Consider the following 15,145-nt stretch of genomic DNA (forward strand, 5'->3'; position numbering starts at 1 on the left):
ACAAAATTTATTGCCTTCTCCACCTGTTTTATATGAGAAAAAATTTCTGTAACTTCAACAGGAGCCTGCCTATTTTATTTTCATTTTTATAACCTTGAAATTATACTTCCACAAAATTATACTTCCAATCAAGACAGGGAAAAGAAACTCTGCCTCACAGAATTGTCTAGGTAAACTTCTGTGAGAGATGGAGGATGAAGGAAAAGCTGCTGGAGGGACACGGTGCTTTAGGAAACTAATAGTTTATCTGCCCACCATTGCACAGGGTGGTATTGCTCAGGGGGAAGGGTGTCCCCTTTCTTTAGCTTTTCTAAGGATTTACTGCTGCTCTCCTCTGCCCTGGAGAACCCATTTGGCACAACACACTGACCTCTGCCTCTCCCAGAGGGATGAGGTAAAGGCAGCACACAATCAGAGTCAATACTAATTAGCAAAATGTAAACATTTAATTAGATCAATGCTTCCCTGAGTTTTAGAGCAACAAACTGCTATCCAGCCACTATTTTTTATCAAACTTTCTGTGTAAATACCTGTTGAAAACATTGTTTGAGCTGTCTCCATCAACCAGCTAAAGACTTTGTATCTTGGACCTGTGTTTTACGGACACCCTTAAGGATTAAAACCCACATTTTCAAAAGCACTCACTCATTTTGAATGCCTAGACTATTTTAGGCATTTTCTGCATATGCACTGACACCTTTACCTAGTCTATATCTCAAGCTTTTATGCTGCTTTTGTTAAGATTCTGGTTTGGTTTAAAATTTTAGAGGAAATGTAGCAACTTCTGCAAATGATGCTTATCTAATCACTCCTTCTTTGTAGTCATATGTGAAACCACATGTGAAAGAGTCTCTGAATAGGAGAGCAAGGAAAACTCTTGTAAGGTGGAACGAACTCTTCTGTACACTTCTGGTTTAAGCAATGGAGCACTAAATTTCTCACCCATTGCTGAAATACATGTGTTTGTAGAAGGTTTTCTATAGTCATAAGCAAGTAGATGTGACAGCATGATTTCATTGTGGTCTGTGCGTTTCTTCTTCCATCATCATATATAGTGCTCACAGGAGTTAGTAACTGAGACCAGTTAAGCACTGCTTAGAGCAGGATTTTTTGGTCAGCAGCAGGTGAACACTGAAATGTGTCAAACTCCTGAAGCTGGGTGGAAATGCATCAACCCGGGAAATAATCCAGGCTGGATCTGGGGTGAAGCAATTGGAGCTCCTAAAGTTGAGCATTTTGTGTTCATCTCGAACACGCTATGGTGACCAAGGGCAGATTAACCGGAGTTTGCACAGATCCAGCTCTCTGGCTCGCCCAGCTGCCCCTGTTTACCCCATCTGCTTCCACATTCATCCCGTGAGATTGGCGTGAGGCAGAGGAGATGCCCCAGGGCCTTTCCTTGAGGAACATGGCTGTCGCCTGCCAGCAGCCAGGCAGTTGGAATAAGGCTGCCTACCAAGGCTTCACGGCCAGGCAGTGTCAGATTTCAGGAGGTTTTGGCCGCCAGACCAGACCTGAGAGCAACCATTTCAAGTCCTGAACACCCTTTTGACTGTTTGTCAAGAACATCGTACCTGTTGTCTTCTTCAGCTGTGCCCCACGGGATGCTCTATGTGCCTTAGGAAAGCACAGAGAGCTTTGCAGCTATTTGAGACACAGAGGAGCACAGCGAGGGGGCCTGGTAGAAACGGGCTAGGGGAGGAGCCGGCAGCTACCGAGAGAAGCCAGGTCCCTTCAGAAAAGTTACTGACAGTTCTGTCTTGTTCCCGATTTTCTTCTCTTTCATTTTCACATGTTTTCCTGCTGGTCTTAATTAACACTATTTTTGAAGCGTGGATGAGGACCCTGTCAGCTTGAACACAGTTATATAACGTGGGTGTTTCAAGACTGTAATTGCAACTAAATTTATTTTTATAATACTAAGTCAAAAGAGAGGTATTACAAGGATTTAATTTTATTTTGAATCAGATCCTTTAAACACTGTTGCTGTAACACATAATCTATTATCAGAAAAGTCCTGTCTTTTCAGTCCTTAGAAATTGTCTACTATAATGAGAATTTAAATTATCCTAAAATAAATCCCCATTTGCAAGTCAAACACCACCTCCTCACAAATCGTGCTATGACCAATGAGGCAGTTTTAGAGCAACTTTAAAAAATGAACACTGATATCAGTGTAACATTAAATTGCTCTCTTAAACAGAGAAATTCACATCAGCAATATATATGCAAATGCATGCAGAGCCTGGTCAGTCTCCCAGCCCACACCCAGCCAGGTCTGGAGATGTACTGGGCAGCAGGAACAGAAGTCTTCTAGGTACTCTCCTAGCAAAGAGCTCCACTGTCCTCTTGCTCCCCACTCCAACAAAGACAAAGGTTCCATGGTAAGAATCTTTAAGAGACAAAAATGACCTGATATCTTTTCTTTTTAAAAACAAACAAATAAATAAATTAAGGAGCATATGACCATAAATCCCAAATATTTAGACAACTAATGGCATCACTCGATACCTATCTAATAATACAAGATGAAAGAATTCGCTCTCAGATCCCCTTGAAGACATCCGTGAACTAAATTAGAACTAAAGATACCTTGTAGCTGTTCACCAAGACAAAGGGACAGCTTTAAGGTTCTTTAGGAAACTTAATTTCATCAGATCACAATTTTGATTGCTGAACTTACTCCTAGCCAGATTTTGTCTGTATCTTCTTACCCTTTTCTGGAAGAAAAATACCAGACAGAGACCCATTTTGCCAAGAAATGGTTTCATAAAGTAAAAGTTACTATGGATTGATTTAGTCAAAGAAGTCCTTCTCTACACACTTAGGAGGTCCACAAAATGCAACTCCACTCTCTCACGCTCTTTCTCTTTTTCTTGTATTTCTCTGTATTTCTAAATTGTTAGAATTTCAAGATGATCTAAGAATAAATTACAGCAATTGGATTAGAGAGAACTATTTAGTTTGCAGCATATTACTTAATTATAGTTTTCTTATTATCTAAAGCTATTCTTGGAATAGAATGATTTTTTTAAGAATAATTTATGAATAACTTCCTTGGTCTTCAGCCCTATTCAATATTACAGACTGCTTACAAAAAGTTGAGCTTTTACCTCAAAAATGCAAACATGTCCTCTGTCTCCACTTTTGTTCCACAGCGTCTGTAGGGACTTATTAAGGAGGATAAGCAGTAGTCTAGAGTCAGAAAAATACATCCTTTTTTCAATATCCCTGGTGCTTAGCATTTTTTTTTCCCCAGATGCTACAGCTACCGTAGCTACCTGCTTTGTGGACAATCCCCAAAGTCTGACCACAGGCTGGAAAAGTCACAAGCAATTTCAGTTCACGGATCAATGGTGGAAAGTGATAATCTCATTATCGGAAAAGGGTAAATCGAGCCCCCTGTCGATATCTGTGGGATTCTCTGCCTTCATACTTCTCTACACAAAGACCTTGACCACAGCTTCTGCTTTTTCCAAGTCCAAGTAAATATTAACTCTCCCCTTTATCCAGTCTACTGTCAACTCCAGAAGAAAACCAACAGGCTATAAGTACAGAATATTTATCTTTACATCAATAGCAAGAAAAGAACATAGCTCCTCTTTTCTCCTTTCAAAAAACAATAAAGAGATTGGATTCAATCCAGTCCTTTCAGTCAAGCCTCGATTGTTCCATCACGCTACCAGTTCCCACTAGTGACAATGATGGAGTGACACCTGTTACTAGATGATTTTCTGCTATTCTGACAGTTTCAATTCTATTTAATTACCTTTTGGCTCTTTAATCAGCATAAGAACCTGTACTGCAAGGACATTTCATCTCCAGGTAATTACACTAAAGGGAAACAAATACACGCATGTTACTGTCTAAGCTTTAATTTCTCTTTTTAATCATTTTTACTTTTTACTTATAGTTGATTTATATTCATGCCTTGCGATAGTTTCTCAAAGTGATATGTAACCTGACTGAGTCTAGATCATTTACTTCAGAAGTTCGATCGGCACAAACACATATCACAGTTTATTTGGCTTGACTGTTATAATTCGTTTACGGGAACATAAGTCATAGTATGTTAGATAAAACAACCAATTATTCTAGTCCTGTATACCATTTCAGATCAAGTTTATCTATGCAAACATAAAAAGATGTCTATTTTTAAAAATAATTAGGCTAATTTACCTGAACCTGTACAACTCTTCCATCCCCTGCCTTTACATTCTTGCCAGCATGGCTTCATACCTTTAGCACAAATGGTTTTGGCCTTGTGTAACTTAGAATGATATACCAAAAAAAGCCCTCATCCACTTAATCTTCACAAAAACCACAAAGGGTATGTCTGTTCCAACAGATAAGCACGGATGAAAGCCAGTCTTGAGGCCATATCTGATTCTGGTTCATAGAGTCCCCACTGAGCCCAAGCACAAACCAAGGCCGAGCTCCAGAGACCGGCAGTGCCTGAGGTTTATATCCTCCCAAATCCACATCTGCCACATGGACTGGGCACCGGCAGGGCCAAGGGAGCTACATGCTTGTGTTCAGCTCTTCCCTATCACAGCAGGGACAGTCTGGACCCAAGCTTCAGACAACACACAAGCCTAGAGTGAGAAAGAGCAAACACAAAACTCATTTTGGCCAACCCACTCACAGCGTGGATGCACCAGATACGAGTAGCTTTAGACTCCTTCTTATCCTAAGGAAAGAGGTGAAGTTTTCAGCTATAACAGCTCACACATAATAGGTAACATGCCTCAAAGTAGTGACAGTTCATCCTGATCTGAGCCCTAAAACGGTAATCTGTCGATAACTCAGACAGCATTTTTAAAAGTGTGCCGCCTTCTCAGTGCTGAGGTATCTTAAATGCTTCTGAGAAAGAGACCCTTGTAAAGGTAATTGAATAATCCTCTCCCTAGGAAACTGCTTCCTTAGGCATTTAGAGCTTGTGCCCCAAATGTTGTGCTTCTAACCCTACTGTAGTCTTGTTCATTCAGGTTTTTAGCACTTTTAAAATTCTCGTTGCCTCACTGTCAAAGCCTTTTAGAAGGAAGCAGAGTTAGCAAAAGCAAGGGCAACATTCGAGCAGAAACAGTTTCCTGACGAGGCAAAGTATTCCAAGTGCTCCCCTGCTTTGGTTTGGTCCCTGTATCCTCAGATTTTGCCATTCCCCACCATTCCCACAAGGTGCCAAGCCCTGAACAAGAATGCACCACTGGTAGCCTGCACACAGAACGCAGAAGATAACATTCTTACTTTCTAGTTCTTGATTACAGCAGGTACAAATATGTTACATACATCATATCAAAGTGCTACACAGACAAGACTTAAGCAGATAAATTTTCTGGAAATATGCGTGCTATGTCTCTTCTGCTAGCACTGCTATCCTGCAATAGTAAACATGGGGATCCCTGCTACAGGGTCCAGAGAACAGACTCGATGGCATCTAACAAAGTAATGGAAACTAAGAGTCCCTAATCAAACGGCCTCCATTGCACATGAAGGATATGGGGGAAAGACAAACTCAGCAGGAGATGGCTGAGGAAAGAGATGTGCAAATTCCGAATAAGCCCATGTTCATCGATGGTGGAAAGCAGACAGCAGCAAGGATGAGATAAAAAGAGGAATTCTTTTTCTATGGAACCACATGCACCTCCAGGAACAGTGACAGTAGCCATACTTTAGATGCACTGCTGCCTCTTTGGGTGTGTGAAGTAATCAATAATTAATGTCATTTTTCTCTTCTGTTGTTATACTACACAGACTTATGATCACGCTCCTAGATGTTCCTGCGTTACCAGCATTTAAACCGCATCTCCTCTTGCTCGTCTCCCTCACTTCCTGTGCCCTTCCCCTCTTCTTCCTCTAAAACTCTATTCACACAAGAGAAAAGGGATGCTTTGAAAACAAAAGCATATGGTGTGGCCAGTTCTTGCCACCCTTGTCCATCTTCGGTGAGTTGCTCCCTCTCTGAGCTGTGTATCTTTTCCTCATACTGCTTCCTCACTTCCTTCTGCTCGTGTACCAGTCAACACCTTCCACTCCCATCCCTCTTCAGGACCCACTCTTGTTGTCCAGCCTTCAGACGCTTTTGTCCCACTGATGATGTCTACCCCTCCCTCCTCATCCTAACACATTTTAAAATACGAGAACACTTGAGTTTTGCTTCTGCTTGTTGAACTCCTGTTGGCTCACCATGTTCTCTGCTTCACCTCTCTCTTTGTTCTGCTGTTTCCACATTCTCTGTTTGTCTAATTTACTCAGTGAGTTATTTCAGGGCAGAAACCATTTCTCTAAACCATATTGAATGTTTAGATAATGTATATGTGGTGAAGGATGGCTCCACTATAGCTTTCTCTGCTGTTCTCTCTAAAAATTTACAAGCTTTTTGACAGCTTGTACTTTCATGCTCAATAAACAGCCCATCATAGACTCTGCCATCACCCTATCACTGGATGGATACTTTCCTTTGTCCCTTTATCCTCTTCCCTCTCCCTAATGGGTAATTTCCATTTACTTTTATCTACAAACTCTTTCAGGCATGTTATGACTGTGCAAAAGAAAAGCATTCATACCCCTCAGAAGAGGAATTCCATGAAATGTCCTCAATTTTTCCTTGACCTCATTCAATCCTCAGTAAGCTACCTCGAAACAGTTTTATCTTTACCCACTTCACTCAAAGAGAATTTAAGAAACCAGGGGCAGCATATGGCCTATGAGACTCATAGAAGGTGTGTGGAATTGTCCCAAACAAGCATATTTTATCACATGAAGGAACAACAAGCTGAAAGGCAACAGAAACACATCACTGTTAATTAAAATCACAGAATCACAGAATCACAGAATCACAGAGGTTGGAAGGGACCTTTTAAGATCATCTAGTCCAACCAATGACTAGGATTGGGCATACAAATCCAAACCAATGCACTGAGCAGTATCTCCTGTTAAGTGTGTGTACCTCTCACCAAAACCCTCAGTGTTTGGTCATTTATGATCAAATCGCAACTCCTGTGGCTGCCACGCGTGTGACCGGAGCATGTCTCATACCGGAGATTCAACTGGACTGAAACTGAAGATGCCCGCGCGGAGCGCGTGTCCCTGGAGAGTACCAGCAGATTAGGAGCTCATGAACTAACTAGATTTTGTACTCACCTTTACACTCAGGATGCTTAATAACCCCTTGTAGTTCACAGCCTTTATTAAGGACACGACTATCTGACAGGCTGAGCAGAGAAGCAAGGATCACACCACTCTGCTCACAGTCAGTCAGGGAGGACCAGAAATGTTACAGATGACTACAGGTAGCACTGGGAACAATATAACATCTCTAAAACATCGACATAAGGTTCTCTTTTCCAGAAAGAAACACCAACTTGGTCTTTACCCCATTCTGGGTAAAATGGGGCTATTTAATTTTCCTAGCTTAACGAAGTACAGATTGACAGATGAACAAACACATACAAGTCCATATCGTCAATTGACTCCTGGTACGCCTTACTTCTGTGTTTCCTGCTCTAATCACTTGATTATATGTTCTTCCCTTGGCTGGGGTGATACAATTATATCATAATTTAACAAAAGACTGAACTGAAATGCATGTGCCAAAGGGGCAGAATCAAGGCTGAAAAAGCTCTCTTAATTGTCATGTTGCCTGCCTGTGTCGTCCGCCTTGCAATGTTCTTTTGCTACAGCAAACTCTTTCTTAAGCAGTATATTCTGGAGAAATAATGGAGAGGAGTTCTGTATTTCCTAAAAATTTAACAAAAAATAGAGGTAGCTACATGATCTAGTGATGATAAAATGTTACAAGCTCAGGAACCATCTCAATAAGTGTAAGAAACTGTTCCAGGGCAGCAAGTCAACCGGATGCAAAAATCAAAATGACAAAATAATAGAGGAGAGAAGAATTGTGCTTCTCCAAGTATGGAGAGTAATAGAGAGTCCAAGCGTTTGATGAAAAAGTAGTAATAGTGTTCTTAAGTTTAACTTTCAGTATAAATAGCAATGTACATGGTAGCAGTCCGCTGAGAAGAGTGCTATTGCCAACGTCTGGCCCCAAGTGTAAATATAGGAAACTCATCTTTTGCAGGGAGTAGCTTATCCAGTAAAAGTTAATGAAGCCGTGCAGAGGTAAGTGAGGGGAAAATCTGTCCCAGATATTATGTATTGATATTAGTTCTTCCAAAATTCATGTTGAGAACTGAAACACTGCAGTTCTGCATGAAACAGTTAACACACAGCAGAATCTGACTACTACATTTTTAAATGAAATTTTCCTTCCGTATTTTTGTAGTTACACTAAAAGCAATGCCTGCCATATGTACATACATAGCACATGTATTTGCTTCAGCCTATTTTTAGTAGAACTGAATAATTCTGAATGTCTTCAATACAGCATACGGTTTTCTAATTCCAGGTTGGAAAGCACTCTTTCCGTGATGGTTTCTAAATAACAGCATCCATGCGTTCCACATTATCTTAGAAACTTCCTCATATATTTCATCAGCCTTCCATATTTAATCTCACCGATTTATGCACATGCCGTGGTCTAATGACCCACATGTCTCTTACGGGTAAGCCGCTAATGCCGGTGACACATTAACCTATTAACCTCTCTTTAAAAATAACCACGATATTCATACAAATAGAATGAAAAAGTCAGGCAGCAGTAAGAGAGTAGTATTGTGGTACCACACACGAACACAGTAGATGTCGAAACTGGCTACAACGAAGAACAAATGAGCGTATCGAGAGTGAATAGCAGTTAGATTTATTATATTGCAAGACCATTTTGCCACAGTTTGCCGGTCTGCAAATTTGATAGCCTGCTTTAGCAGCATTATGCATATTATAAAATGTAATTGGGAGGAATATCGCTATTCCATTCACTCATTTCCCGAAAGCTGTCGTACAGGTTGGGGACCCTTATCCTGGGAGGTAGCCAGAGCTCCCTTTCCAACGTGGAAATCGCCTTCCCAATCCGGCTGCGGACAATGGGAGCGGGGGGCTCTGAGCAGAGGGCAAGAAACGTTCATCACCTTGGAGAAGGCACTTTGTGCGGCGCTGGCTGCCCACCCTCGCGGCGGAACAAACCTCTCCTTTCAAAAAGCAGTGGGAGGCACACACAGCAATTCCACGGAGGGGAAGGGAAAAAAAGAAAATGCAAAAAAAAAAAAATAAAAAAAATGTTTACCTTTTCTAAATAATAGTTTTAGAAGAAAAGCAAGTCTCTCTAACAAACTGTAAACTTTACATTGCACGCATTTACTTTGTTCTACTTTAAAAACACTGTATCGCTCAAGATACAAGAAAACGTGCCACTGTCACGCCAAACCAATTTATCTATCTACATGAAAACTGTACTATATCAGCATATACTTATGCATAGGATGGGCAAACATAATAAAGCATTCTCCTGTCACGCAACCAAAGCAGGAAAAATCCCTAAAAACCGTATTCAGCCCCCAGCACAGAGTGTGTTGCCGTCTACACCTCATCCTGAGTGGATCTGCACAGGCAACCGGCAGAAGGAGGGATGGAGAGGCTCCCCCGGCTCCGGGCTGGAGCAGAGTGAGACCGAAGAACCAGCCCCGAGGGGCTGCGCTCACGGGTCCCCCTCCGCCTCTTCTCACTCCGCCCGCGGGGCGGCCGGGGCGAGCTGCGGGTGGCCCCCGGGGCGGCCGGTGGGCACCTGCCGGCACCGCGGCGGCGGAGCAGGCGGGGGGGGGGGGCGGAGGGGAACAACAAAAGCCGAGAGACGGCGGCAAACTCCTTCCTTTCGGCGGTGAGCCGCTGGAGAGGGGGGCTCCCCCCGCCACCCCGCCGCCGGAGAAGGGGGATCTCCCCGCCGCGCCCGGGGCCGGGGCGGCCGCCGCTCCTTTGTTTTCCGCCGCCCGCAGCGCCGCGCCGGGCCGGGCCGGGGCGGGAGGGAGGGAGGGAGGAAAGGAGCAAGGGCGCCGGGGGGGAAGCGAGGGGGAGCCACACTCAGCCCCCAACCACGTTCACGCGTGGGCTGCCCGCACGGGTGGGCGCGGGGGTCCGGCGGGGCATTACCTGAGCAGTTGATGCCTTTCCCCTTGCCGCCGGCCTGGCACTCGGAGGCGGGCAGGGGGTGGGAGGCGCGGCCGGCGGGCAGGGCGGAGAGGGCGAGCACCAGGAGGGCCGAGGTGTAGCACAGCGCCAGGGGGGGTCCCGCTCGCAGCAGCGGCCGGGCGGCGGCCGGGCTCTCTCCCAGCATGGCGAGGGGCGGCCGAGGAGCAGAGGGATGGCGGCGGCGGCAGGCCCGCAGCATCAACCGGAGCCCGCGGCGCCGCCCGGGCGGGACCGTCCTTTCTCCGCCGCGCCGCGGCACACCTTCAGCATCCCCGCCGCGGCGGCCGCGCAGACCCGCTGCTGCCGCCGCCGCCGCCGCCTCCTCCGCCCGCCCGGCGGGGGCTGGCCCCGGCGGTACGGCGGCCGCCTCCCGCTCCTGACCGCCGGCGGGGCCGCCTCGCCCCGGCCGCCCTCCTTTGTGCGCGGCGCCCGCTCCGCCTGCAACAAAGGGAGCGGAGCCGAGGCGGCTGCTGCTGCCGCCGCCGCCGCCGCCGCGGAGGGGGAGGAGGAGAAGGAGGGAGAGGAGGGGGAGGAAGCACACGTGATGGCAGCCCCCTCCCCCGGGACCGGAGGGGAGGTTGAGGGGCTTCTCCTGGCCCGGCGGGCAGGGCGAGCGGCGGCGGCAGCGCCCGCCCGCCCGCACGGCGGGGCCGCCCCCGCTGGGAGCGGGTGGGGGGAGCCCGGTGCGCCGGGGGGGCCGGGCCGGGGCCGGGTACCGGCCAAAGGCGTGCGGGGGTAATACTGATGGGTGAATGAAAGCAGAGCGGGTCCCAAGGCGCGGGGGGGGCGAGGGAGAAGGGCCGCTGGCACGTCGTTTGTCATTCCCCGAGATGGTCTATTATTCACTAATAAGCCGGCGCGAGTGGGGATGGGGAAGAAAGCAAAGAGACCATCTCTGCTATTGATTAATTGTAAAGGTTGCGTTTAGTTTTTACGGAACGGAAGCCCAGCACGTATGGCGGGAGCGTTTGTACAGATCCAAGTAAATAAATATGTTTACGGTGAAGGCAGTGACTTTTGTGACACAGTGTTTTTACTATCTAGCGTTTCTCCCGGTCCCTTATGTGGAGACGCTGCAGAGGGGGGTCAGAAGTACAGGGTGCCGGGCACGTGTCTGGAGTGCAGACCCTCAGCATCTTGCTGCGTGGCTGAAAGCTTTCTGTATATTGACGGCACTGGTATCAGTTTTACATTGGGAAAACACAGGACAATGCTTTACATTCAACAAGAATTCTTCCTGTCTCAGTTGTCACATTTCATGCGAGCTTTTTAATCCACTGTACAAACCACTTGTTTTTCAGGAACAAGAGCTGCCCATTCTCTTGCTGTCTCTGCTGCTGCGTGCCACCAGCTTGCTGTAAGGTAGCGCTTGTGTGAGGACACCCGACTTGCTCTAAGGTATAGCTCTTGTGTGAGGAGACCTTCAAGTAGTTCATTAACCACAGCAGTCAAGAACAAGGCTATAAATCCAGCAGTAAGCTTTGGGTAGGCACAGTGGTCAGACATGTAAGGTCAGATTGTTGTCTTTTTAAATACGGCGATGAAGAAGTAAGTCCCGTATTACTAAGACTGAGAGAGCAATTTCCTTCTGGCATACAGGGCTCAACGCTGACTGCCTCTGCCAAGTAAACGTTCTTCTGTAATTACTTGCTTCTTTTGCTAGCAGTGATGCTAGGTGTCAGAAGAGCTCTGCTTCTCCGTAAGGTGAGGTACATTGACTCACACGGATCCTGTCCTGCTGCAACTGGGCGGCTGAGGTACATTGGCCAGGATGTTTGAAGTTTGCTGGATCTGCATACTGCAATCTGGTCTCCTAAGCAGGTAAACCTTTTGGACCTTTAGGCCATGGGACTGGTGCAGGTCTTGTGTTTAAAAGGTAGTACTTTGCTGTTGTAGGAACAAATACGCCATATGACCCTTTCCATAGACACAACTAGATCCATCTTACACTAAATATGCTGTTTTCCCGCACTTCTGGACCTGAACTGCCCTCATCTATATGTTAGAAAGCGCTTTCTAGTGCCCAGCCTGAACATATTCAAGACCGGTTCATACCCACTTGTCCTTGTGCTGTACAGTGTTTCAGTTAGGCATTTCTCCTTCTCTTGCATTTAAATCTATATATTTAAAGACAGTAGTCATAGCCACTCTCGTCTAGCCTATCAGCCTGTCAGCCTATCTATATGACCAAATCTCACTGATGGTGCAGGGTCACGCTGTGAGTGACTAATGCAGGCAACTCCTTCTATTTGCCTGTCATTTACAGTCCGTAATAAAAATGCTTTCTATAAATGTCTAAGTGCATGACCTTATCTTTTCCATTACTGAATTTCATCTTGTTTCTGTTATTCTGTTATTCCAGTCCTCAAGAATACGTAGTTTTCTCTGCAGGATATCCTGAACCTCTTTTCAATCGACAGTCCTGCCCAGTTCTTTGTGTCCAGAGTGCTCCCACCTTCACAATAATGAAAGTATCATAGAATCATAGAATCATAGAATGGTTAGAGTTGGAAGGGACCTTAAAGATCATCTAGTTCCACCCCCCCTGCCATGGGCAGGGACACCTCCACTAGACCAGGTTGCTCAAAGCCCCATCCAGCCTGGCCTTGAACACCTCCAGGGATGGGGCATCCACAACTTCTCTGGGCAACCTGTTCCAGTGCTTCACCACCCTCACAGTAAAGAATTTCTTCCTAATATCTAATCTAAATCTCCCCTTTTCCGATTTAAAACCATTACCCCTTGTCCTGTCACTACATTTCCTGACAAAGAGTCCCTCTCCGGCTATTGCCTGTTTGTATAGGCAAATACAAACTATTGGTCCCAGAACAAACTTCAAGAAACAGTAACGATACTTCTCCCAGTTTGAACATTCCCCTTCCAGGGCAGTGGGTAGTCAGCTGTGGTGAGTTCCCAACAGAATTTGCAGCTTTGTTTCAGTTCCCCATGTCTTTCAGCTTAACTAGGCAATCCTGACGAAAGCTTTTAACAAGTCTAGATAGATTGTAGGTAAATCTCATGGGGTTTGGCTTTGGCGTTTTTGTTATTGTTATTTTTTGACTCCTGGGATGGATGACATGCCATTTTTTAGGTAGAAAAGCCACATCTGAATTGTGCTATTTGCCTGGATGCATCTCTAGCTATTCTTAAGTGAGTGATACAGTCATGCTTGATTGGCAAATTCACACTATGCCAGCTGGGTATTCATTCTTATTCTGTTCTCTGATACATGTATTAAAAAAAAAAAAAACAAAACCCAAACCTAAACACTTTCCTGCCAGCTAAAGAAGCAAAGGAACTCTGAAAGAATTTGAACAAGCTGCTTCTGTGACACAAATTGTTACTGGAAGAGGGAATGCCACACCAACAAAATGACAGATCTGGTATGTCTTTGAGATCATGCTAAACTGTGTCACATTTGGTACCTTTGGCAAGCAAATGTGACTTTACTGCAATTATACAATAATTTAACTTCTGCTCACCTCCAACTGCTCTCCTGTGGAAGCAGGAAGCTCTACAGACTGTTGAAAATTGTCATCCTTGGTGAGCTCTTGAACACCAACAGCAGTTTTTCAGTCTGCTGCTGGTGCACACATGGTTTCTGCCCTCCCTTATTTTTCTCCAGCAATTGTAGGAAGATGCACAACCAAAGGGAAGCAGGGAATATGCAGGAGCAGAGAAGCTGCCAGACCAGTGAGAGTGATTTCATTTGCCAGAGATCTGGATGCAATACAGATACACTTAATTGTGAAAGCACTGTTTTATTTTAGAGAATGTTTGTTTAGAGAACAAAATGGAGAAGAGAGATCTATAATTTAGCGAAACCATTAAAGTGTTGTTCGGAGCCCCCTGCTCCCCTATGCATCAGGCAATAGACTCCTGCCCTTGCCTGGTATTTTGCCAAAGAATTGTACTTGTTAATCTCAACTTTCATTCTTAACCAAAAAGCATTCCAACTCCTGTAACTGTGAAGAAGACATCAAAAATATTAAAGAGTATAAATTAGAATGGTGTTCACTAGTTGAAGAATCACAGAAAGGCTGAAGGTGGAAGACACCTCTGGAGGTGATCTGGTACAAACTCCCTGCTCAGGCAGGGCTATCCAGAGCCGGTTGCCCAGGACCATGACCAGATGGCTTTTGAATATCTCCAAGGCTTTTGAATATCTCCAATATTTTTGAGTCTCTGTGGAGACTCCACAACCTACCTGGGCAACCTGTTCTAGTGCTTGGTCACCCTTATACTAACAAAGTGTTTCCTTGATGTACAAGGGGAACCTCCTGTGTTTCAGTTTGTGCCCATTGCCTCTTGTCCTGAACCAAAGATCTCGTTGTATAACCAAATCTATAATCAGCCTCAACAAAAGCCTCAAGACACAGAAGTCCTCTCATATAAACTATTTCACTTTTGATTTTTTTTTATCAAAACCACTCAGTTTGTCCAATAATTTAACTCATTTAACTGTCCCCTTTTTTTTCTACTCATCTTCTGTGCCCAGAATCTCAACTGACACCTACCTAAATCTGCCACCTTCGACATTTACAACTTGAATAATACAAATGATGATTTTCAGCATACAATCCCATTGAATTCTGATAACAAAAAAATAAAAGTTCACTAGCTATTAAATTTCATATTTAATTGATTCACATTAAAATTATTTTCCAGCACCACAGAATTTCTTCTGTGTTATTCTTGTGTGCTTCAGCAATCAAGTGCGTGGCAGAGGATATAGAGTGAGGTCACTGTGTAGGACATGGGAGTGTATCCAACAGACCCTGCACAGGTGTATCTTGCCACACTCACCACCTGCCATGCAAACATAATTTTGGAAAACTTTTCCTGCCTGGAAGGCTCTTTGCTGAACAGAGAGAGTGCTAAGCACAGTACTGTCTTGCTCCTTCCAGTCTAGGACTAAATATGTGGCACCAGTCTCAGATCAATACTTGCCTTCTGTTAAAGGCTCACATGTCTGACTTTTGGTCCAGAAGCTTGATCAAGTGATCCAAGTATTTAACACTGCTCAAAGCTAGGAAAAGAGACAGTTTAGGCCAAACTGAAA

At 44.9% G+C, this 15,145-nt stretch overlaps 1 protein-coding gene across 1 annotated transcript in view; it reads right to left on the minus strand.

The window, feature by feature from the left end:
• The window catches only part of TMEFF1 (transmembrane protein with EGF like and two follistatin like domains 1), a 123,399-nt gene extending 113,117 nt beyond the window's left edge, over positions 1-10,282 (minus strand). Inside the window, exon 1 of the mRNA XM_074146584.1 lies at positions 10,045-10,282. Coding sequence (XP_074002685.1) covers positions 10,045-10,282 — 238 coding nt within the window. The remainder of the gene's footprint in view (positions 1-10,044) is intronic.
• Between the last annotated feature and the right edge of the window lie 4,863 nt (positions 10,283-15,145).

This window comes from Numenius arquata, chromosome 4 (assembly GCF_964106895.1).
Source record: "Numenius arquata chromosome 4, bNumArq3.hap1.1, whole genome shotgun sequence".
In the NCBI taxonomy this organism is placed as follows: Eukaryota; Metazoa; Chordata; class Aves; order Charadriiformes; family Scolopacidae; genus Numenius; species Numenius arquata.